At 32.7% G+C, this 27,090-nt stretch overlaps 1 protein-coding gene and 1 long non-coding RNA gene across 4 annotated transcripts in view; one reads left to right on the top strand and one right to left on the bottom strand.

Moving 5' to 3' along the window:
* LOC139526822 (baculoviral IAP repeat-containing protein 3-like) overlaps nt 1–23,176 on the bottom strand; it is a 34,183-nt gene extending 11,007 nt beyond the window's left edge. For 2 of the 3 annotated variants that reach the window (XM_071321972.1, XM_071321974.1), the window contains exons 1-6: nt 23,013–23,176; nt 16,030–16,125; nt 15,065–15,211; nt 13,918–14,087; nt 12,611–12,659; nt 10,574–10,678 (exon numbers count right to left, since the gene is read on the bottom strand). In XM_071321972.1, the coding sequence (XP_071178073.1) occupies nt 10,574–10,678; nt 12,611–12,659; nt 13,918–14,087; nt 15,065–15,211; nt 16,030–16,125; nt 23,013–23,031 (586 nt within the window). In that variant the 5' untranslated portion in view covers nt 23,032–23,176. The remainder of the gene's footprint in view (nt 1–10,573; nt 10,679–12,610; nt 12,660–13,917; nt 14,088–15,064; nt 15,212–16,029; nt 16,126–23,012) is intronic. The other variant, XM_071321973.1, reaches the window with a different exon arrangement.
* A 1,034-nt stretch (nt 23,177–24,210) lies between these two features.
* On the top strand, nt 24,211–26,154 carry LOC139528475 (uncharacterized). Its single transcript, XR_011665598.1, has 2 exons — nt 24,211–24,529; nt 25,840–26,154. It is a non-coding gene; the product is annotated as an uncharacterized lncRNA (long non-coding RNA).
* The last annotated feature ends 936 nt before the right edge of the window (nt 26,155–27,090 follow it).

The raw sequence follows: 27,090 nt of genomic DNA, 5'->3' as shown, positions 1-27,090 counted from the left end.
TTATGGTTATAAACCTTGTGTTTAAATTTCATAGATTTCGATTTACTTATACTAAAGTTATAGTGCGAAAACCAAAAGTCTTCGGATGCCGACGACAATGACGACGACAACGACGACTACGACGCCAACGTAATACCAATATAGGACCAAAAAAATTTCAATTATTTCGGTCGTATAAAAACTAAGTACATGTTTAGATTCAGCATATCAAAGAACCCCAAGAATTCAATTTTTGTTAAAATCAAACTAAGTTTATTTTTGGACCCTTTGGACCTTAATGTAGACCTATTTGAAAACTGGACCAAAAATTAAGAATCTAAATACACGGTTCAGCCTCGGTCACACCTTACCGGATAGCACGAATGGACGCCTAACAGATGAAAATAAAAGTTGTCCGTTGACAAAATTGTTATCTGTTGGGAGTCTGTTGATGTACTGTCCGAATAAAACGAACGTGTAACGGATGCCTAATTGACACACACAGGATATGCAACGTACGAGAAACAGAAAGGAACCTAACAGAACGGATGTCGAACATACATCCAACAGACGAGTACCGCATAAAACGGACACCTAAGGGAAGCGTACCGGATAAAACGGATGAACAATATATACGGAAAAATTAAAGGCGACAATAATGATACATGTACATCGCATAAATATTCAAAATGTTTAGGTGTAACTGGTTTTGGTTTATTCTTCAAAATACCGCAAAAGGTCAGTGTCTGACCTGAATAAGAGCTGCTTGATTGTGAAGAATCGCCCTTACTCTAAGGTTGATTATGAATAATAAGAATTCATGAACCTTAAGAAATCTGACATACCAATAATTGGCATTTCTGACGCGAAATTTTCAACTGGCATTTATCCGTTTCAGATCCTTTCATCATTCGTTTTATCCGTTATACTTCCAGAAGAAGTCCGTTTCTCATTCGTTCAACATCCGTTTTATCCGTTAAATGTCAGGTAGAAGTCTGTTGGTGAATTTATCTTCCAGACCTCCAACGGATGTATAACGGACACGTTTGGGAGTAATTTTAAGCCATTTTTTTCAAATTGGGATTCTTCTCCAGGGGAAAAAGCCTTTATTCTCCACTAATTTAAGGCAAACAATATCACTGGGGACATAAGGTAAGAACAGTGAAAGTTATGCCACCCACATTCTAACTTGATCTGTGTGTGCTGATTATAAGCGTGATGTATAACTTTCAGAACATATGGTCTAGGCTAACTAGATAGAAAAAAAAAGAAACAAATTTTGGAACATAAAAACATTTGAACGTACAATGGTAAAACCATAATGCCTGCGCCAATCTGCAGGGGCATAAAGTGAGTAGATAAACTGTTATCACAGAGATATGTCTCGCTTTTTTGTAATTTCGATAATGCAAAATGTTGAAATTAATACAGCAACACTTTAACATGTAAGTTTTGGAAATATTCAAAGTCAATGAAACATGACTGAAGGTACATGGCTAAACAATCTCCATGGAAATTAGATGTCCCAATGCTTATACAACTGCATACCAAATACCATTGACCTATCATAAGTAGTTCCCTTTAAAACCAGATGCTCCACAGGGCGTAGCTTTATACGACCGCAGAGGTTGAACCCTGAACGGTTGGGGCAAGTATGGACACAACATTCAAGCTGGATTCAGCTCTAAATTTGGATTGTGATTAAATAGTTGGACACAGCATAGGTTTCTGACACAGAATGAATGTGTTCTAATGAACTTAAAATATTTTGTTTGCCTTTGTGCAATTCACTATGCTGTTGAATATTAAATCTTTTCAAAAAAATGTTTGAAGAAATTTTCTTTTTATTTATGAAATCTAAAACATTGTAAAATGAGAAAAATTTAACCCCCCCTTTTTTTCACATCCCCCTTTACTTTTTCCAAAACTGATCTCAATTCAAATTTCTAATGGAGTTTGCAACAATTACTACTCATTTAAATACATCATAAAATATTAAAATGTAACAAAAGGTGCTTGTTATCACTGAATGGTAAAGATTGTTTTAATTTATCAGTTGGTAGTAAAAGTGAATATACATTGTATATTGTATAAAACAATGATTTAAGTTGATTCAACTACTATTCTGGACAAAGAAAGATAACTCCAATCAATTGAAAATTTCTTGCTATTGCACAATATTGTGCAATAAGATATTTCTTGCTATTGCGCAATACTGTGCAATTGAAAATATTTATTGCACAATACTGTGCAATTGAAGATTTCTTGCTATTGCTGAATACTGTGCAATTGAAAATTTCTTGCTATTGCACGATACTTAATATAATAATTTTGGATCCTGATTTGAACCAACTTGAAAACTGGGCCCATAATCAAAAATCTAAGTACATGTTTAGATTCAGCATATCAAAAAAAACCAAGAATTCAATTTTTGTTAACATCATACTTAGTTTAATTTTGGACCCTTTGGACTTAAATGTAGACCAATTTGAAAACGGGACTAAAAATTAAGAATCTACATACACAGTTAGATTTGGCATATCAAAGAACCCCAATTATTCAATTTTTTATGAAATCAAACAAAGTTTAATTTTGCTGATTTGGACCAACTTGAAAACTGGGCCAAAAATCGAAAATCTAAGTACATTTTTAGATTCAGCATATCAAAAAACCCCAAGGATTCAATTTTTGTTAAAATCAAACTAAGTTTAATTTTGGACCCTTTGGACCTTAATGTAGACCAATTTGAAAACGGGACCAAAAATTAAGAATCTACATACACAGTTAGATTCGGCATATCAAAGAACCCAAATTATTCAATTTTTGATGAAATCAAACAAAGTTTAATTTTGAACCCTTTGGACCCCTTATTCCTAAACTGTTGGGACCAAAACTCCCAAAATCAAAACCGACCTTCCTTTAGTGGTCATAAACCTTGTGTTTAAATTTCATAGATTTCTATTTACTTATACTAAAGTTATGGTGCGAAAACCAAGAATAATGCTTACTTGGGCCCCTTTTTGGCCCCTAATTCCTAAACTGTTCAGACCTCAACTCCAAAAATCAATGCCAACCTTCCTTTTGTGGTCAAAAACCTTGTGTTTAAATTTCATAGATTTCTATTAACTTATACTAAAGTGATTGTGCGAAAACCAAGAAAATGCTTATTTGGGCCCTTTTTGGTCCCTAATTCCTAAAATGTTGGGACCAAAACTCCCAAAATCAATCCCAACCTTCCTTTTGTGGTCATAAACCTTGTGTTTAAATTTCATAGATTTCTATTCACTTAAACTAAAGTAATAGTGCGAAAACCAAGAAAATGCTTATTTGGGCCCTTTTTGGTCACTAATTCCCAAACTGTTGGGACCAAAACTTCAAAAATCAATCCCAACCTTCCTTTTATGGTTATAAACCTTGTGTTTAAATTTCATAGATTTCGATTTACTTATACTAAAGTTATAGTGCGAAAACCAAAAGTCTTCGGATGCCGACGACAACGACGACTACGACGCCAACTAGGACCAAAAAAATTTCAATTATTTCGGTCATATAAAAACTAAGTACATGTTTAGATTCAGCATATCAAAGAACCCCAAGAATGCAATTTTTGTTAAAATCAAACTAAGTTTATTTTTGGACCCTTTGGACCTTAATGTAGACCTATTTGAAAACTGGACCAAAAATTAAAGGGAAACTTCGCAAAAAAATCAAAAATTGATATTATGTCCATTCTATATAGAAATGATCAAATTTATAGATATTAAAGTTTTATTCCGCTAGATAAGAGATCACCATCAATTTTAAATTTAGAGTAACAATTCTCTGCGTTCCGCTATTTTGTCGTCTTCCCCGATGAAAAATCCCGATATGTCTATAAACCACAAAGGACCAAAACTACAGTAACCGATGTAGTCGTAATTGCGTGTCGATATCTTGTCAATCGTACGGTTGTTTTATCTGACAAACTAACTTGATACGGAAAATGTTCTTATTTTTTTTAAATAACCGCAGTCTGTTATTTTTAAACTGTTAATATTGGAATTAGTTAAAAAGTCAAAGTTTAAATCATAAATAAGTGTTTCGTGAAATCTCTTTTCGTAAATCTAATTCGTTTATAATTCTTTAAAGTAATAAATTTTATTCAAATAAATTCGGATCTTCCCTATCTGATCACCAGCATGACTAAAGGTATTACTCCCAAAGGTATTGTGAGGGGTGTGAGGTGACACGTCCAGGTATTCAAGCGATTTCCTGTCGGGCTTGCAAGTTCATGCATCGTTTCACTTCTGTAGGTATTGATCAGTGTACACGGCTGATAACTTATAACTCTCCATTTTGAACTATCAGGTGTATAATATACATCTCTGTCTTGCGTGTCCGAAAGTGATATAATATACTAGTCATTACTAAACGCATACGCTTGTTTATAAATAACATTACTGGTGTAAAGAATATTATTTATAAAAATATAAATAATACCAAAAAAAAAAAGATTTGATAAAATAAAAATCTATTTACATATTTTTTTTTCCAAGGTTTAATTTGGGAAAATGTAATATATACTCGTTGTCAATAGTAAAGGACAGATTGGAACATACCAGAAATATTGATTTAAAACAAATGTACGCACTTGTCGACGATTCATTCTACGCCTGGATAGAAAGTTACGGAGCTATATCGCAATTTAAAATATATACATGTATACATTAAACATAAGAAACATACATTTTGTGTAAATTGGGGTAACAGTTTTGTATATAGACTTGTCCACGAATGCCAACAGTATGTAATCATCGAATTCGATATTTGTGTATATATGTGAATATTTTCTAGGAAAACTTTTGAGTATTAAAGTTTCAAATTTATTTCGGGAATTATTTTTTTTCTTGATATTCATTGACAGCAATTTAAAGAATAAACTGCTTGTCCGCTTTAGGGGTATTCTTGCCAGTTGAACAGAATTGTAGTTACATTCAAAAATAGGGAAATTAAGATGACATTAAATTCGTTGTCTTTTTTTTTTTAAACATCGTTGGTCAAATAGCTAAAGTATTATTTGTTGTGAGAAGAAGACTATTTTAATATAAGGACGCTCCCGATTATGAATAAATTTGGTTGACGTTTTTCACACCTGAAAAGAAATTCTATTCGTTATTTTTCGATTCCATTCCAAGAGGATCCTTAAATTTCCTGTCAATTTTTTAAAACATCTTTTTTTTCAAATAGCTGAAGTATTCACGCATGCGTTGTGAGATTTAAAATATTTGATGAGAACATTAATTCCTAAATAGGTAAATAAAGATCGCTTTGGATGGACTAAATTATATAATTGCAATCTGTTTGAAATATTAAAGGTTGACGATTTTAATTTAAAAAGGTACAATTTTTAGTTCATACACTCGTGTTTAGAAGGCTATTTTTATTTATAAATTTATTCAATTAAAATAATTCAGTATTTTATCGTTACAAAAATAATCAGAAGTCATAATTCATTTAAAAGTGAGCTTAATGCAAAATATATAAAAATATACAACAGCTATCCAGTTATTGTGCGACCTTATTTCTCCCGTAAATTCATTTTAATTCTTTTTCTTACATTTCTGTGTGTATAACTATAACTGACTCCCGTATATCATTCATACGAAATGTTGTTCACACCTGAAATGCTGAACCGTGACGCCTTAGTAGGTGTCACTGAATGAAGATCAAAAGATTAGAATTACATAATGCTAATCTTTTAATTACCTTGAGTTTAACTACGCATTCAACATTCACTAAGTGTCACAAATTAATACACATTTAATTTCCACAGTACAAGCAAGTGAAAATGTTTTCTGGAATGAAGCAAAAAGTTCAGAATACAAACATGTATTTTTTAATACACTATCGATCGTGTCAGTTTCATATGTTTGTTTAAAGTGTTTGAAGAAAAAAAATCATAAAAATGTTCTATTGTATTATTTACTTTAATTACTAGAATTCGTATAAAAAATCCACACTTGAATCCTACAATTTAATTTAAAAAGTTGCATGGCTATCACTTACTTTTCTTGGGTTAATAGCTACACCAAAAGTCGTCGATGCGCTTTAAAAAGCGTTATTAGATGGTTAATGAACAAGACTTAAATGAGATTAGTTTCACTCCCGGCATGCACAAAGACTTAAACTACGTCACATAAGTCAGGAAGTTTGATAAAATAAAATTAATAATTCCCAATTTTCTCCTTTATTACTTTTCATATCGAAATAAAACTTGGTGAATATGTTTTTTTATGGTATTATGAACATAATAAGATGAAAAGTGAAAAATCGCGAATTATCCCTTTAAGAATCTAAATACACGGTTCAGCCTCGGTCACACCTAACCGGATAGCACGAATGGACGCCTAACAGATGAAAATAAAAGTTGTCCGTTGACAAAATTGTTATCTGTTGGGAGTCTGTTGATGTACTGTCCGAATAAAACGAACGTGTAAAGGATGCCTAATTGACACACACAGGATATGCAACGTACGAGAAACAGAAAGGAACCTAACAGAACGGATGTCGAACATACATCCAACAGACGAGTACCACATAAAACGGACACCTAAGGGAAGCGTACCGGATAAAACGGATGAACAATATATACGGAAAAATTAAAGGCGACAATAATGATACATGTACATCGCATAAATATTCAAAATGTTTAGGTGTAACTGGTTTTGGTTTATTCTTCAAAATACCGCAAAAGGTCAGTGTCTGACCTGAATAAGAGCTGCTTGATTGTGAAGAATCGCCCTTACTCTAAGGTTGATTATGAATAATAAGAATTCATGAACCTTAAGAAATCTGACATACCAATAATTGGCATTTCTGACGCGAAATTTTCAACTGGCATTTATCCGTTTCAGATCCTTTCATCATTCGTTTTATCCGTTATACTTCCAGAAGAAGTCCGTTTCTCATTCGTTCAACATCCGTTTTATCCGTTAAATGTCAGGTAGAAGTCTGTTGGTGAATTTATCTTCCAGACCTCCAACGGATGTATAACGGACACGTTTGGGAGTAATTTTAAGCCATTTTTTTCAAATTGGGATTCTTCTCCAGGGGAAAAAGCCTTTATTCTCCACTAATTTAAGGCAAACAATATCACTGGGGACATAAGGTAAGAACAGTGAAAGTTATGCCACCCACATTCTAACTTGATCTGTGTGTGCTGATTATAAGCGTGATGTATAACTTTCAGAACATATGGTCTAGGCTAACTAGATAGAAAAAAAAAGAAACAAATTTTGGAACATAAAAACATTTGAACGTACAATGGTAAAACCATAATGCCTGCGCCAATCTGCAGGGGCATAAAGTGAGTAGATAAACTGTTATCACAGAGATATGTCTCGCTTTTTTGTAATTTCGATAATGCAAAATGTTGAAATTAATACAGCAACACTTTAACATGTAAGTTTTGGAAATATTCAAAGTCAATGAAACATGACTGAAGGTACATGGCTAAACAATCTCCATGGAAATTAGATGTCCCAATGCTTATACAACTGCATACCAAATACCATTGACCTATCATAAGTAGTTCCCTTTAAAACCAGATGCTCCACAGGGCGTAGCTTTATACGACCGCAGAGGTTGAACCCTGAACGGTTGGGGCAAGTATGGACACAACATTCAAGCTGGATTCAGCTCTAAATTTGGATTGTGATTAAATAGTTGGACACAGCATAGGTTTCTGACACAGAATGAATGTGTTCTAATGAACTTAAAATTTTTGTTTTCTCTTAGAGCAATTCACTATGCTGTTGAATATTAATCCTCTCAAAAAAATGTTTGAAGAAATTTTCTTTTTTATTTATGAAATTTCAAATGAGAAAAATTGAACCCAATTTTTTAATCACATCCCCCTTTCCCTTATTCCAAAACTAATCTCAATTAAAATTTCTAATGGAGTTTGCAACAATAACTACTCATTTAAATACATCATAAAATATTAAGATGTAAAAAAACTGCTTGTTATCACTGAATGGTAAAGATTATTTTAATTTATCAGTTGGTAGTAAAAAGTGAATATACATTGTATATTGTATATAACAAAGATTTAAGTTGATTCTGGACAAAGAAAGATAACTCCAATTAAAAAAAAATCTTGCTATTGCACAATATTTTGCAATTAGATATTTCTTGCTTACTATTCTGGACAAAGAAAGATAACTCTAATTAAAAAAAAATTTGCTATTTCACAATATTGTGCAATTAGATATTTCTTGCCATTGCGCAATACTGTGCAATTGAAAAGACTTGCTATTGCACAATACTTAATATAATAATTTTAGATCCTGATTTGGACCAACTTGAAAACTGGGCCCATAATAAAAAATCTAAGTACATTTTTGGATTCAGCATATCAAAGAGCCCCAAGATTTCAATTTTTGTTAAAATCAGACTAAGTTTAATTTTGGACCCTTTGGACTTTAGTGTAGACCAATTTGAAAACAGGACCAACAAGAATGTGTCCACAGTACACAGATGCCCCACTCGCACTATCATTTTCTATGTTTAGTGGACCGTGAAATTGGAATAAATTCTCTAATTTTGCATTAAAATTAGAATGATCTTATCAAAGGGAACATGTATACTAAGTTTCAAGTTGATTGGACTTCTACTTTATCAAAAACTACCTTGACCAAAAACTTTAACCTGAAATTTGCACTATCATTTTCTATGTTCAGTGAACCGTAAAATTAGGGTCAAAACTCTAATTTGGCATTTAAATTAGAAAGATCATATCATAGGGCACATGTATACTAAGTTTCAAGTTGATTGGACTTCAACTTCATCAAAAACTACCTTGACCAAAAACTTTAACCTGAAGCGGGACAGACGGACGAACGAACAGACAGAAGGACGGACGAACGGACGGACGGACGGACGAACGGATGCACTGACCAGAAAACATAATGCCCCTCTACTATCGTAGGTGGGGCATAAAAATGAAGAATCTACATACACAGTTAGATTTGGTATATCAAAGAACCCCATTTATTCAATTTTTGATGAAATCAAACAAAGTTTAATTTTGGACCCCGATTTGGACCAACTTGAAAACTGGGCCAATAATCAAGAATCTAAGTACATTTTTAGATTCAGCATATCAAAGAACCTAACTGATTCATTTTTTGTCAAAATCAAACTAAGTTTAATTTTGGACCCTTTGGACCTTAATTAGACCAATTTGAAAACGGGACCAAAAGTTGAGAATCTACATACACAGTCATGACAGTTAGATTCGGCATATCAAAGAACCCCAATTATTCAATTTTGATGAAATCAAACAAAGTTTAATTTTGGACCCTTTGGGCCCCTTATTCTGTTGGGACCAAAACTCCCAAAATCAATACCAACCTTCCTTTTATGGTCATAAACCTTGTGTTTAAATTTCATAGGTTTCTATTTACTATATATACTAACGTTATGGTGCGAAAACCAAGAAAAATGCTTATTTGGGTCCCTTTTTGGCCCCTAATTCCTAAACTGTTGGGACCTAAACTCCCAAAATCAATACCAACCTTTCTTTTGTAGTCATTAACATTGTGTTTAAATTTCATTGATTTCTATTTACTTAAACTAAAGTTATTGTGCGAAAACCAAGAATAATGCTTATTTGGGCCCTTTTTTGGCCCCTAATTCCTAAACTGTTGAAACCAAAACTCCCAAAATCAATCCCAACCGTTCTTTTGTGGTCATAAACCTTGCGTCAAAATTTCATAGATTTCTATTAACTTAAACTAAAGTTATAGTGCGAAAACCAAGAAAATGTTTATTTGGGCCCTTTTTGGCCCCTAATTCCTAAGATGTTGGGACCAAAACTCCCAAAATCAATACCAACCTTCCTTTTGTGGTCATAAACCTTGTGTTAAAATTTCATAGATTTCCATTCACTTTTACTTAAGTTAGAGTGCGAAAACTAAAAGTATTCGGACGACGACGACGACGACAACGCAGACGACGACGCCAACGTGATAGCAATATACGACGAAATTTTTTTCAAATTTTGCAGTCGTATAAAAAAAACCATAAACACAAACCAATTCATTTTCAAAGTCCATAAACCATAAATGAGGAGGCAGGCCCCGGCAGGGTAAAATAATCGCCACGGTAATAAGATGTGCTTAAGCTAATACAACTGCATACCAAATATCATTGACCTACCACTATTGGTTCCCCATAAACCGACTTAATAACAAACTAATACATGAAAACTAAGCAAAAGTTTCCAAGTCAATTAACCATGCATAACTGATGGGGCGGGGCCAAATAATCTCCATGGTAATGAGATGTGCCAATACTAATACAAGTGCATACCAAATATCTTTGACTTACCACTAGTGGTTCCCCATTAACTTGACCTAATCACTAACTAATACATTGTTGACACCGTCGTCGCCATCGACACTGACAACAGCATACCTATGTCTCACTTTTTGACTATGTCAAGCGAGACAAAAACTGTTTTGATGAATTGATGGATGGACATACAGAAAGAATAGTAAAGAAATCAGAGTAAAACGTTTTTGAAAGTTTCTAAATATCACAAAACACATACCTTTTTGTTCAATAAACTTCTTGAAGGCAAGAACAACATCAGTCTCCTGGAACTTAGCTTCAATCTTTGCCTTGACTTCTCCGGTAATATCATCATTATTTCCAACTAAAAATTGACAGTTTTAGATATTAACAATCAATTTCGTTAATGCTGTCTTAATAAACTCAACAAAAATATACACCGCAACCATAAGTCATGTTAGTGTATAAAACATATATATAAATTCTACAGGCTGCCTCATTCGTGATGGTATATTTCTCCAATCAAGACAGATAAATTTCCAATTTAAAACATGATGCTTACCACAGAGATTATGCGGTGGAATCTGCTTTTTTAATGAATTTTTGATGACATGTAGACAAACTTTGTCCTTCTTTTTCAATAATTTTCAAACATATCTTTAAACACAATGTCACAATAGAATTTCCAGAGGACAAATGATCCTTACGTCGTAACTACAATCCCATTCCTTTGCATAAATGTGACCTACCGAGTTAGACTATTTATCAGTTTGTTATCTCATAAGCAACATGAAGGGTGCCACATGTGGAGCAGGATCTGCTTACCCTGAGATCACCCCTAGTTTTTGAGGGGTTTGTTGTTTATTCTAAAGTTTTCTATGCTGTGTCATGTGTACTATATATTGTTTGTCTGTTTGTCCTTTTAATTTTTAGCCATGGCTTTGTCAGATTATTTTCGATTTATGGGTTTGACTGTCCTTCTGGTATCTTTTGTCCCTCTTTTTTAACAAGAATATTGACCACATGAATAAATGTTGACAATTGAAGAACTGAGATAAAACAATTATTGCAAATTGAGAAATATAAACTAATAACAAACGGGAAAAATATCAATATTTTTTGGTAACAATCTATATTCATTCTTTGAAGTTTCATGATAAATCAATTATAATAGATATGTCAGATTAACTTTATCTATATATTAAGGTTTTTCAATATATATAAGAGGATACTTCCATTTTTACCCTAATGTTCTATGTTTAGCTTTGGTGACCATGTTGGTTAGCAGGCTGGACACTTTTTTAAACTCAATGCCCCAAGATTGATTTGGTAAACAATCTCTTTAAAGGGCAATTACCCCTATTATCATGATTATTATAATACCTTATTATGCTATAGTCTCTTGATTTTTAAACTAGTTATCTCCCATGCAAAAGAAGTCACAAACGTAAATAAACAAAATTGCAACGTACACGTTACAGAAAGTCCAAACAGAGATGAGAAAATAAGGCTTTGGACATGCATCAAGCGCCCATGATATCTCTTGTAAACTGTCCTTTTCAGAGCCATCAATATTTTAAAAAAGATTCTACCTTTGTTGTACATAAGAGAAATTCTGGACATAATAGTTATCAAAAGTACCAGGATCATACATGTATTTTCAAATGTCAACTTCTGACTTGTGTTTGTTAGTTAAGTCTAAAGACTAAAGTAAGGAACATGTATGTGTTTTTCAATGATTAAAAAGGCTTTCCAATGTTAGTTCGGTATAATCAAACAATTGTGGCCCCTTAGAAGCAATGAATATATCCAAAATTGTCAACCGGTAAAATCTATTTCACTTTGGGCTGCTCCCTCACTGAAATAACCTTCTCATGTTGACAATTTCGGATATTCACCTTTTCTACTGGCCATAATTGTATATAATTCTTTAATCACATTTTCTGTGGAAACCATCACATTTCATGCCTGTGTTAGTTTGATCTGAATTTTATTACATTTTTTTTTAAGATCGAATCAGTCAAATTAATGGTTTAGTATTTACAAAGTTGTTTCACTTTCAATGTTGACATTCATTTCCTTTTATTTGCAGAACATGCCTAGCATATGTGTAATCCATCTATAGCTAAGGGGTTTATTAATTGAAAGAGGTAAAATTATTGGTTTGCATGTGAATAATATACCAGCAATGTTTCTTATATTATTTTGTGGCTCCAAAAAAAATAATTGATCACTATACTTTATATTTGAGAAGTATTGTGCACTGTAAATCATTGCTGTAAATTAAATTACTTACTCATTACAGTGTGTTCTCTTTCGAAAAATCTACTTGTGTCTAGTGTCTGCTGATATACATTTGTAAAAATAAAAGGAACAAGATTAAAGATGAAAGAAGGTTGACTTCACATTTATTGAGAACAACATTTTCATTTCAACAGTTTAAAATAATAGTTGCTTGTAGGGACAAGAAAACATGCTTATTCATGTTAATGTATACTAACATTAAGTAGTTTTTGCCTGTATCCAATTTTAAGTAAAACTGGCCTTGATCTTTTGACACCACAATTCAATCTATAGGTGTATCCCCCTCTCTACATCGTTTACCTGTATAAGTTTCACTCCAATCAATCAGAGAAACTCAAGCTTCAATACATTAACCTGTTTTCCTATATAACCCTTTTAGCAACATGTACAGTGCTCTTGGTTTGACCCCAAAACTAATATAGCTTCTATGTCCCTATATCTTCAATCTGTATATGTTTCATTGAGGAATGCCTGTAATATTTTTTCTGTCTATTAAGAAATAACACAAAAAAATATGGTACACACTGAATAACCAACATATACTGTGTTTCTTAACCTCAGAAAAAATATTACAATCATTCCTTATAATTTAATTCTAAATTCTATTATAAGCCGAAGTAAATCATTACAAGACGTTGATGACGTCACGGTCACATGACAAAATTATGTCATTGAGGTGAAGAAAACAATGTCAGCCAATCAGAATATGCATTACATCCAATTATTTCCAAATAACACAAATGAATAAGAAGAGGAAAATCAAGTTGAAGTTACATATACCATCTAAAAGTCATTTTAACAACATTTTTTTTATTTTAGTAAATGGCCCCGGCCCTTCATGTATGAACCCCTATCCCCCCCACCCCATAAAAAAAGAAAAAAAAGGAAAAAGGCTTCATCCCTTTCATATCTATATATATATATATATTAACCATCTGTCTAACATTCATTCCAATCAGGCAGATCCAGAAAAACAATTTGTTTCACCACATGAATATAGACCATATGCTACTTAATTATGTTTAGGGTGTACATCTAGAATAACTGTATAAGAAATATTGTTTTTGATCTTTGTCCTGTTGGATCTTATATTATTAGCAAAACTTTTAACTTTAATCAATCATAGAATACTCAAATTATTATAAGGAAATGCACAATTTGAACTTTCATTAGTTCATAAGTTTATTTGGAAATTTTGTCTTATAAATTTTCATTTTTTGACAGTTTTGACCTCTTGACTTAAAATGTACTTAGGTGAATGGCTGGAAAACAGTACACTCCAACTTTTTTACAACTTACCAATTGTACAGACTGAATAAATCTTTCACCCTTGCTTTCCTTTAAAAATTTACATTGTGGAAACCACCATGCATGCTCTACCCATGGATCGTCATCTTGAGCCCAATTAGTAAGAACAACTCCGCAACAGAAGCAACAGACACTATCTTCATTGTTTGTATTCCTAAAAGCTGAAAATTAAGCAAAAAGGAAGATTATATCATGTCTGTGTGTGGCAATAAATATTCAAAGTGCTTACACTTAAAAAACATAAATTTTAAATTAATCTATCAAAATGCATTTAGCCTAGATTATAAATTTTTATATTGAGTTATGTCCCTTTGTTCATAACTTTTGTTTTTACATCTAATTTAATGAATACACTGTACCAAGTCAGGAATATGACAATTGTTTATTTGTTTGATGTGTTTTATCATTTGATTTTGCCATTTGATAAGTGACTTTCCCTTTGAATTTTCCTCGGAGTTCAGTATTTTTGTGATTTAACTTTTGTCATAAACAGTCACATATTTTGGAAGATAGTCTTCCTATCAACTATCTTTATATCATTTCATACACATATAGCAAAGTTAGACAGAGTGGTTGTTCATATGTGTCATTGATTTTTTTTTTTTGTGTTGATCTCCCAAATGGCCCAAGAACACGTCAAGTTATTTTGAAGTGCATTTCCTTTAGACAATCAATTCGTATTAAAAATTTTTTTACACCTGCTTAACAGCTTTAGTTAAAAAAATACTAACTGGACCAAATCACTACTTGTAATCATGATTTAGTACCCAATTTTTTGAACATGTAGTTTCATCCCCTTTCTTAATATTTCATGAATAAAAAATAAAGAAATGAATTTTGAAATTGTATGAATTTTTTGTTTGCATTATACATTTTGTACACTGTCCACACTAACATGAATAAAGATACCCTTGTAGATTTCTACATGGCAGCACTCGTACCCACAAAGTGGAAAGGGATAAATATAAGTTGCAAAATTTGTTTCCCAATCCACTTTAAATAAATATGCTTAAACTAATAACTATATTTAAAGACAACAGAAATCAAAGAAGGATAATTCTGTTCTATGACCTAATGCATAAATTTTCATTGCAACATTATGATTGTAGAACTTTTTATAGGCAGAAACTTTACCAACCAAAAAATCCTGCATTTGCTAAATCCTGGACTGCTGGACTATTAAATTGCCTAAATCGGAATGTATGCTGTCTTACATCTAATTCAACATATGTGGAATACTGTGGACATTCTTCAGCTGTTGATTGATGCACTGGTATTCTTTGCCCTGAAAAACATAAATTATTCATCATAGCACACACATATTAAAAAGCCTTTAAGGTTTATTGAATGCTTTCAAAAATAATCAGTAGCTTCAGAACATAGAACAGTTAAATATAATCTTCTCCTCATAATGGCAAGGATTTGTATAGTCAGAAGCCTTCTTACTATACAAATCCTTGATTATGGCATATAAAATTTCTTGAGTGATGACCTTAATTTGATTGATTCATAGCCCTGTCTTAGCAACTTTTGAGAAAGCAGTATTCCTCGTTCAACAAGATCAACGTACTTTGAGCTAACTCTAGAGTAACATATCAATTGAGACACATATACTCCATAAGCTGAAGTCGCTGGGTTGTTGCTACACAGAAATGGAGAGTTGACTATAGGAAAATTAAAATCATAGTGTTTGTCATAAATTTTGGTATTCAACCTACCATCAGTCATTGTCAGTAGTCATTTCGATAAAAAGGTCTAAATATAAACATGATGAAGCAGATTTATCTGTGTCTGTAGTATCTTTAATTTTAAAAGTTCACAAATGTAAGTGATCACTGAATCTATTATTATTAAGAGACAGTATATATATCATCAATATACCGATATTACTTTTAATAACGTCACAACTAAATACCTTACAACAGAACCAAAATTGTAAATGTTACAGTATTTCTGTTTCTTTAATAAGCATGTATATTACGTATTACAAAAAATTACATAGATCCAGCATGGCTGAATAAAAAGTAATCTCTTTGATTTAATTTTACTTCATGAAAAAGCATTGTTAATTAAACAATTATGCATTCATTGTCATACTCATACCTGGGAGGCTATTCAATATATCAACAGTTAAATTTGTAAATAGTATAGTCCCAGTCCTAGTTCTCCAGCTGACTATACCAATATCATTCACAGAACCTGTTATAAATTAAAAACAATTATTGACTATTCAATTTTATAGATTTACATGTACATCATGTATATGTACCATGATTTTTTGTGCAATGGCTCAGCAGTATATTCTATGTTGATCACTATGTGAATATTCTCAGACTGATGATGGTCATACAAATGTATTAAGATTGATGACAATAAAAGTCGTAATGATGACTTTTAAATTCATTTCCATACAGCAAATTAAAATTGCCTGAATTACTCACCTGGAAAAATATGATGCTTTAAAATCTTTTGCAATAATTACAGGCAGACTTTATAAAGTAAGATTATGACAAAGTTTAATCCAGATTCACTCTCTAGAAGCCATTTACATGCACATGTTTATAAAGTAAGGGGATGTGGTATGATTGCTTCAGAACAGAACATGCATCTATTAAGATAAGGAGTGAACTGGTGAATTCATTTAGTTTCTTTGTATTTTTTTTTTTCAGTTTTCATGATCATTGCCCAAAGACTGCTACTCTGTAGCAAAATGTCTATCCTATGAAACTGACACAGTATAGGGTTGTAAAGCATGTCCATATATATTCCATTATAAAGTGTACTTCTAGCTTTTGAATTTTTGCTGTTATTCTTATCATTCTGAGGTAAATGTGATTTTTCAGCAACTTAAGCATTGTTAAGTAAAAGTATACTGGCATGGATCTCTATATATTATACATAGACTACAATTACATGAAAGAAAGTGTGGGAAATCATGAACAAAAGTTTGCAGAAACAAGTCAAAGTCCAATAACTCTTACAAATAAAAATCATGAAAATGGTTAAATAAAAATGTCAAAAGATCACCAATATTTCATAAACAACTAGAGACCCTAAAGAGTCCTCAGCCTGTGTCGCTTACCTTAGTTTATGATCATACTAAACAAAGGACATACATAATAGATGAGAATGGAATTCATGAGAAAATAATGCTTTGGTGATGATGTGTTTGTCAAATTTACTTTACTGCAAATTCTTGCTGTTTACAATTTTCTCTATCTATTACATGTATAATGAACTTGGCTCAGTAGTTTCAAGGAAAATTTACATAATTTACGAATTACTCCATTAGAGGTCAACTGACAATTTTGGTCATGTTTAACTTATTTGTAGATCTTACTTTGCTGAACATTATGATTTTATTGCTGTTTACAGTTCATCTCTACTGTATCTGTAATAATATTCAAGATAATAACCAAAAACTGCAAAATTTCCTTAAAATTACTAATTCGGGGCCAGCAACTCAACAACGGGTTGTTTGATTTGTCTGAAAATTACAGGGCAGATACATCTTCACCTGATAAACAATTTTACTCCATGTATATGAATGTCAGATTTGCTCTAAATGCTTCGATTTCAGAAATATAAGCCAAAATCTACATTTTACCCCTATGTACTATTTTTAGCTATGGCAGCAATCTTGGTTGGTTGGCAAGGTCATCGGACACATTTTTAAACTAGATACCCCAATGATGATTGTGACCAAGTTTGGTTAAATTTGGCTCAGTAATTTCAGAGAAGATTTTTGTAAAAGTTTACAGACGACGGACAACAAGTGATGTGAAAGGTCAAGTGAGCTAAAAATATGAAAAATATTCATTAAACATAAGAAATATTCATTCCAACTATGTCAACGTATGTAAATGAGGAATAAAAATAAAATTGTATGTACAGTATACAACAATAACAAAGATTGCATTATGAATTGTATTCCTATGGTTTACATAAATTTGTTGCTGTTCTTTAATAGGCCAAACATTGTGGTAAAATAGTTGTAAAAATTTATAAAAGTCCCATAACTACAATACATGTATTTGTGTAAGGGAACAATTGATTTCTGTCTTATTCAACTTATCTGTAGTCATACTTTATTGAAAATTCTGCTAACTAAATTTTTTTTTTTTTTTTTTTTTAGATAAAAGTGGAAAAAAATGTCTTTCAAGGGCAATAACTCCTATAAGATTAAAATTGTAACAATGTATTAGTTGATCATATTTATACTTAGTTAAACATTTTTGCCATCCAAGTTTCTCTCTAGCTATCTTTAACAATTTTTACCAAAAACTGAAAGATGGTAAAAATCATCTTTAAACATGTTAAAGGCAATAAATGTACTTATCCTGATTTAGAGTAATTTCTCGCAATTTGATTGGCTGATATTGTCCTAATAAATTTCAGTACAATTTTTTATTACGTCAATAGGAATTATCTCCCTTATTTATTACGTCAATTGGGATTATCTCCCTTATACCATTGACCTAATGTAATAAAAAAAAAAAAAATGAGTTGCTTCATAGTCCTAATATTTTAATTTTTCACAGTTTTAGATTAAATATCTAAAATATATTTGGTTGATATTGTCCTTATATTGAATTTGAATATAATAATATGTAATATAACAAAATCAGGATAAATTCGTTACACAGTGTTCAATTGTCCTAATACGGAATTTATCGGGTCAATAAAATTCATATCGGGTTTGGCTTCGCCTCACCCGATATGAATTTTATTGACCCGATAAATTCTCGTATTAGGACAATTACACACTGTGTAACTAATAATGTACCTCCTGTAAGGGGTTAAGGTGGCTCGGGACTATTCGACTGCGCATAATTTCACGCATTAATTACAAAAGTATTTGTCGTAAATTCAATATATTTTTATGCCCCACCTACGATAGTAGAGGGGCATTATGTTTTCTGGTCTGTGCGTCCGTTCGTCCGTCCGTTCGTTCGTTCGTTCGTCCGTCTGTCCCGCTTCAGGTTAAAGTTTTTGGTCGAGGTAGTTTTTGATGAAGTTGAAGTCCAATCGACTTCAAACTTGGTACACATGTTCCCTATGATATGATCTTTCTAATTTTAATGCCAAATTAGAGATTTTACCCCAATTTCACGGTCCACTGAACATAGAAAATGATAGTGCGAGTGGGGCATTCGTGTACTGAGGACACATTCTTGTTTTTAAATATTTTGATTGATTAGAAATGTTAAATCATTGTAGTTAAGTGACTAATAGAATATTTTCGTTATTATCCGTATTTGTTAAAGGGTCAAAATGACATTTCACCCATTTTCACCATTTTTCCGCCAAAATTTGGGTTTTAAGGCAAAATAAATTTTTTTCCTTATCGGTGACCTATGTTTTTTGTTGGCTCATTCTTTGAAGCTATATTACAGCTTCTTATATTACAGTTTTGGACCAATTGTTATAGAAGGTTTTTTTGATATTCTGATAAAAATAACACCTCTATTTTCCCTATCATTTCATTGAAAAATGGTCCCTTTTACATACCTGTTTAAAAGTAAAATTTTGAGCTTAAATGGTCCGTGACCCCCTTTTTTTTTTCGACCAATTTGATTCACTTTCTGTAAAGAATAAAATAACAAAAAATAAAGCACTTCTGATAGAAACTTCGAATAGGCCAGAGCCACCTTAATTGATGACTTCAGTCTTTCTGACTTATTTTTACATGTACATGTAGGTCATAATTTGCTGAACATTTTTGCAGAAGAAATGTCTTCCTTACTAAAATAGTTCCTGCTAACATGGCGTATTATTAAGACTAAACAAGAATGTGTCCAAAGTACACGGATGCCCCACTCGCACTATTATTTTACATGTTCAATGGACCGTGAAATTGGGTAAAAAATCTAATTTGGCATTAAATTAGAAAGATCACACCATAGGGAACATGTGTACTAAGTTTCAAGTTGATTGGACTTCAACTTCATCAAAAACTACCTTGACCAAAAACTTTAACCTGAAACTCACACTTTCATTTTCTATGTTCAGTGGACCGTGAAATTGGGGTCAACAATTTAACTTGACTGTAAAATTAGAAACATCATATCATAAGGAACATGTGTTCTAAGTTTCAAGTTGATTGGACTTCAGCTTCATCAGAAACTACCTTGACCAAAAACTTTAACCTGAAACTCACACTTTCATTTTCTATGTTCAGTGGACCGTGAAATTGGGGTCAAAAGATTAATTTGGCTGTAAAATTAGAAAGATCATATCATATGGAACATGTATACTAAGTTTGAAGTTGATTGGACTTCAGCTTCATCAAAAACTACCTTGACCAAAAACTTTAACCTGAAGCGGGACAAACAGACGAACGAACGGACGGTCGAACGGACGCACAGACCAGAAAACATAATGCCCCCCTTCTATCCTAGGTGGGGCATAAAAAAGGGTAAAAATCATTTTTTAGGCATATAACTCCTATAAGGCATTGTAAGGAATCAGTTTATGATTTCGGTCTTGTTGACTTACTAACAAAATAAAATTGCACATATGTAATTAATTAAGTCTTATGTAATTTGCTTTTCAGTTTGAACTTCTCACTATCAATCATTTCTGTTAAAATAAAAGGAGGACAAAAGGACCCTGTGCAATAGGGTATCAGGGAGAACAGGTACTAGGGCTAGTTAGAATTGGGTTGCATGGACCCTGAGTTAACGGGTATTAGGGCAGGGTGAGTTAGAATCAGGGCAAACAGACCCAGATTCATCCCAATCCTGCAGTAAGAAACAACTACTTTTCCTTATTTATAGCACTTAGGTAAACTGAGTCTTAATTACTGTACATGTGTGGTCATGCCAGAGGGGGCCAGCTCCAGTCATTCCTTATATAACCAACCATTTTTTTCAGAAAAGGGGGGGGCTCAGGTCCCCTGAAAAACACTCTAAATCTGCCTCTGCATGCATCAGTAGAAAGGTCGAACAAGCTGGTTTTGGTCAATTTGGCAGTATGAATAGTTTGACATACTTCTCATATGTTGTATTATACAAATTGTATATGAGATTAAACATAAGAGGGTGCACACACCTGTACTGACTACTGTGGTCAAAAGCTAAAATAAAAATAGCAAGTTAGGTGTTAGTTCAAATAATACACATTCTTGCTTTTGTCTGCCATTACTGGACATCACACAGGTTCTCGTAATTTGTTTACGTAATAATACAAAATATCTGAAGCCACATTGGAAAAGTGGTTGTTGTATGATGTCAATTAGTCAATGATAGTTCAACATTTTTTTCAAGCAGGACATATTCTCAAGTCAGCTATATTAGCTAGGTTGTAAGGCTATTTCAATTTTTTTGTGACGCCTTCCTCAGGCGCGGATCCAGAGGGGGGGTTCTGGGGGTCGGAACCCCCCCTTTTTTTTGACGATCAATGCATTTAAATGGGGACGTGTAATTAGAACCCCCCCTTTGTCCTGGGTTAGGAACCCCCCCTTTTTAAAATGGCTGGATCCGCCCCTGTTCCTACAACATCACAGAATCTTGTTTTTTTAAAGTCTTGCAAGACATCATAAATACACCTCATCACTATTCCCAGAGCTCTGATCGATGAATCTGTCCTGCTTGAATTATTGACAACATACCAGTTGTGGTGTCGGATATTTTCCATCATGATGTAAAACTTTTACAGGGACAGGGCCGTAACTACCTATGAGGCAGGGGAGGCAGTTGCCTCCCCTGAATTTTCTACACCAAATTTTTTTTTTGAAGGAATATAATAAAATATTGACAATATGTACACGAAGAACTTGAATTTATATTATAAACAACACACGTTTACAGTTATAACAGTGTAATCATGCTACGTGATATGTCTGTCTTTATCAGTATTTGAGATCGAAAGTGAACAGTTTCAGTAAAAAAAAAATTGTGTGGCCGTCAGTCTGTTATTCAGTATTAAGGGGGGTCAGTATTCGTACGAAAACACATTTGAGAAACTTTGCTTTCAACAATTTTGAATACAAACTTAACTATTCACATTTATGTGGGGGCTCAATTAAGCAGAGGAAGTTCCTTTTGTATTGTGAATCTTTTAAGATATCGGAAATTCGTTTCCGGCTGAATCAGCTGTTAGATCGTGTTGTTTTTTTTAACGTCTCCCGATCATACGAGGACATCATGGTCAATGCCTTAGTAGGCAGACACTCCCATTCATGGAAGCAGGGACTTTCTATACTAAGCATATATACTAGACTAGATATAGGGAGATGTGGTGTGAGTACCAATGAGACAACTCTCCATCCAAATAACAATTTAAAAAGTGAACCATTATAAGTCAATGTACGGCCTTCAACATGGAGCCTCGATTCAAACTGAACAAAAAGCTATGAAGGGCCCCAAAATTACAAGTGTAAAACCATTCAAACGGGACTGAAAACTATATATTAAAAAAAAGTATAGAAAGTCCCTGGTTGTAGTTATATACATGTCTGTTCAGCTTTCAAAAATATTGAAATTCAAGATCCTCGATAAAAAGAAAAATCTTGCGTTCTATAATCTTGCTTTATATATTTTGAACTTACCAGTTTCTGAAAAAAATATCTTTAAATGCAAATAATAATTGCTTGCATGGAAGTTGCTCCCAGGATCCAGCAAAACTAATCTTTCTTAAAGTAAGGAAATCAAAGGCAAACGGGTCATTTTTAGCCATATCCAATTTGAGAAAAAAATCAGCGGTCACAATGTATTTAATGTTAACAATTATAGGTCAAAGTACGGCCTTCAAGACAGAGCCTTGGCTCACCCTGAACAGCAATCCAGCAATCTAAGCTTGTTTTTGCAAAAAAAGTTGCATGTTGTCTTGAAGTTCAAGCAATACTGATGTTTCTTAAAGTAAGGAAATCAAAGGAAAACAGGTCATTTTAGGAATGACTGAGAGAAAAAAAATCGGCTCAATCGGCGGCCCCAAACTCCTGCCTCCCCTGAATTCAAACCCTAGTTACGGCCCTGAGGGACCTGTGTGATGTCCAGTAATGGGGGACAAATTGCAATAAGGTGTATCATGTAGTATAACAGGACTGGTGACACAAGTGGTGTCATATAAATATTTCAACTAACCAGGCTGCTGCATGGCCATTAGATTTTCTTCCTTGCTGAAAAATTCGTGAGATCTTTGCTAGTAACTTAAGGTACAGTTATAATAACCATATACGTTTATTTGTCTCTGCACAGGGACCTGTCCGTTTTCAAAGTGTTTAATATTTAGTTCTGTGAGGTCGTCCTTCTGTGCATATCATCTGCTGGTCTCGTACAACGAGACTTGCAAATTATAAATAAATAGGAAGTACACCACTAATTCATGGTCCCATTGCTTTCTATGTTAAATTCCTCCGTTTCAAGCAGGCACACCTCTTTTATTTTAAGTTCAAATAAAGTGGCAATCATTGCATTTCAAAGCAACACTTTATGGTGTCTTGTATTTTGGTTATGAAAATTATCTTTCTTTAATAAAGGACTTTGATTTAAGAAGATCTATATGCAAATTACGTATTTCTGCTCATAAGCTTCAAATTGAAGTTGGACGTTTTTCAAATATTCCACGAAATGAAAGAATTTGCAAAAAATGCTCCTCTGGCTGTGTTGAAGATGAAATCCATTTTTTAACTAACTGTGAAAATTCTAAATCAGATAGAGATGCTCTCTTTGACTTTGTTTGCCAAAGAATTCCAAATTTTTCTCTACTGGATAATCAGCATAAATTTATTTATTTATTAAACTGTGAAGACAATCAGGTCCTTAATGCTGTTGGTAAATTTATTAAAGTGAATATGAGTTAGTAATTGTATTGTTACTGTATGTAAAATAATGTTTGTATCTACATTGTATGTATCTATCAAATTAATATTCTTTTTCCTTATTCATGTATGCTCTGTATGCCCCTTGTGGGCCCTTAATTGGAAATAAAATATGTTCTGTACTGGAAAAATCAACATACCTTATATTGCATATAAGAAAGAACTGGTTCCCGGAACTTCAGATGTACCAAAACAGGTACTTCAGATCTGACAAACAGACAAAATGTACCCTCTTTTTAAAATTTGGTGCAGTTTTTTTACTATTCAAAATTAAAAGTCCAAAAGTGTTCTACAATGATCACCAGTCCTTCAGCTTTCATTTGATACCAAAAATACCTAAATATTCTACATATTTTGAAAGTTACACTCATGCGTAGGAACTATTTTGTGTTAAATATGTACTACTTTCTGGTATGTGCTTTCTGGCCGGGCCTGAATTAGTGGTGTTACACCAATACTAGTCTCGATCATCCAGCCGCTTTATTTTTCAAAGTATAGCGTCTGGATGACAAGTGATATAAAAATGGTAATTTATGACATTCGGAATAGTATCGGATTTTTTAGCTTGTATTTAAAGATAATGTCCAAGACGAATAACCAAGAAGTTGGTTATTGACTTCGGAAGAAATTATATTACGATAATACTATTGAAAAGCCCGAGTGTACCGATTGTTGTTTAAAGCTATTTATATTTTTCTGTGACGACATACAAATCGTGGAAAACACCAGACAGCATGGCTTCCATCACCCCAAAGGAAAATAACAGCACATCAAATTTTGGTAAGATATAAACATGATATAACAACACAAACTGTTACATAAGTTTTAATACAACCTGAAACACCGAGTAGTTATATTCTTTCATGCATGTCCGTGCTACGCAAGCACGATATAATAATATATATAATAAATGGCAATTTTTGTATTGACTGGGACCACTCGAACAGTCGTGTGTACGCTATAAATACATTTTGTGGTTGATTTGTATTATCTTTAACTTCATAAATACTTTATTGAAAGTGCTATGAAATATGAACTTCATCCAGGATGAGTTGTTGTATCTGTCTGCATTGTATAATGGAGTTCGCATTTTGATATGTGTAAAAAAAAAAGGGGGGGAGGAATGATACGCAATGTTGTACACATTTAAAAGAGGGAACGCAATCCAAAAACATTAGCAGAAGAAAACCAAACAAAGTATATCGAGAAGATGCCAATTTGAACATACACCAAACGGTTTAAATGATTTGTGCTCGATTTTTTTTTAAACAAATGCATTTAGCTTGTACAAACATAGAAGAAGTGGGACACGTTGTTATAAAAAGTAATTTAAATATACTATTAGTAAACAAAGTCTGGACTGGTGAACTGGACAATACTTTTTTTGCACTTTTAAAAGGCATTTTTTCCACACTCAAAAAAAATCATAAAAGAATACATGCAATGTTGTCGGTGAATATATACCAATTAGCTTTCTAAACCTTAAAATAAAACCATGCCATGAGGAAAACACTGAAAATTCGATTTTATGCAAAACAATAGATCCAGCATCAATGAAAGGAGGTCTCAATGAGGCAACAACCGGTGACTGATCCCAGTGATATAGTATAATACATTACCAAAAGTAGACATCAACATAATTAAGAGGACATACTGTTGACTTAAACAAAAACTGAGAATAAAAGTACTAAAAGGTCAACATTATACAAATAAGAAGATGTGGTATGAATACCAATGAAACAGTTATCCACCCCAAGTTCAAACAAGGTTGATGTGAGCACTTATAGGCAACGATATGGCCTTCAATAACGATAAAAGTTCATGCATGATTTTGATAGAGAATAGAAACAGGGAATGTGTCAAAGAGACATCAACCCAACAAAAGAACAGGAAACAACCCAATGCCACCAATGGGTTGTGTCATCAACACAGCGAGATAATCTTGCATGCCGTAGCGGGATTCAGCTTGCACCAAGACATTTTAAAATGTATATTTATGTATGATGTTTTTTCCAAACATTTTGTTTTTCATATATGCTATGCTGGTGACCAAAAATTAATATGATTTTAACATTTACTTTCTTTTGTAGATAAACCAATGAAGATTTCTGGACACAGCCTATTATGTGTAAAATGTGAAGAATTAAAAAAAAATCAATAATACTTGAATTTTCATTGTATCATAAACAGCTCCAATTTTATAAGAAAAAAAGATTCAAAGATTTGTTTTGAATTACTGAAGCTGTCAGCAATCATTATAATCACAGTATAAACATTATTCTGACAGCACCATAAAGCGAAAAAAGGTACACAGACATTCATTAAGTAAATAAAACAAAAATCAAGAATCACATTGTTGTCAGATATGTCAGAGAAATTAAACAAATCAAAAATCATATAAGAAATTTAACAGTTTTCACGTTTGAATTGTATCTCATTTACATGTCTGGCCCTTCTCAGTTATTTATATGGTATGGAGTTTTCTTAATATTGAAGGCCCAGCAGTGATTATATTTGCGAACATCAATGTCATTTGAACTTTGCTAGGTTGTTGCCTCATCAGCAATCATACCAATCTATTTTTTTTATATAAAGGTTCACATGTACAGGAGAATTTTTGTGAAGCTGCCCTTTAATACATGATGGATATTGGAATCAAATTCGTATTACGTGTGAACTCAGCATAATAGTTTGTAGTAGGAGAATACACTTTCAGTTAATTTTTTTTATAAGTTATGCAGTATGGGACAAATCCCATTCCATCTTTTTCATGTGATTGATTCAAACATGTATTCAAAGAGTAATAAATTGGGTTTCATGAATGACTGGTTAACTTATGTATTTCTTCATGGACACGGAGACTGACAAAGTGGTATTGTGTGAAGATTGGTCCCTAAATGTTTTCTTCCCAAAAGGATTAGGCGATATAGATTATTGTGAAACATTCAGACTATTCTGTCGTTTGCAATTTTAAGATCAGTTAACTTTGTAAATAAAAAGTTGGATCATTGTATGATCTTACTGATCTGCCAGTAATAAGTTGTTATGGAGGATTTTCTACATTGAAATCTTAGTATTTGTAGGAGTTGTTTTTCTTTCCAAAAACGTAACTTGATGTGTGCTTTTCGAGTAAGGTAAGTGCATCAGATATCTGAAAGATTATATAAAAAGGAAAGCATAAATTATAACAAGGATTTACTGAAATAAGAATAACGAGACAAAACTAAGAAAAAAGGGGGGAAATAAAGAATACAGACTAATGTGGATACAATATAGATTAATATACCGACTGTTGGTTGCTTATAACGTCAAGTGGGAAATATTTCATAGAATAAAGAGTG

Source organism: Mytilus edulis, chromosome 6 (assembly GCF_963676685.1).
Source record: "Mytilus edulis chromosome 6, xbMytEdul2.2, whole genome shotgun sequence".
Classification (NCBI taxonomy): Eukaryota; Metazoa; Mollusca; class Bivalvia; order Mytilida; family Mytilidae; genus Mytilus; species Mytilus edulis.
Note: the sequence above shows the minus strand (reverse complement) of the source record. Positions and strands in the feature narration are given on the sequence as shown.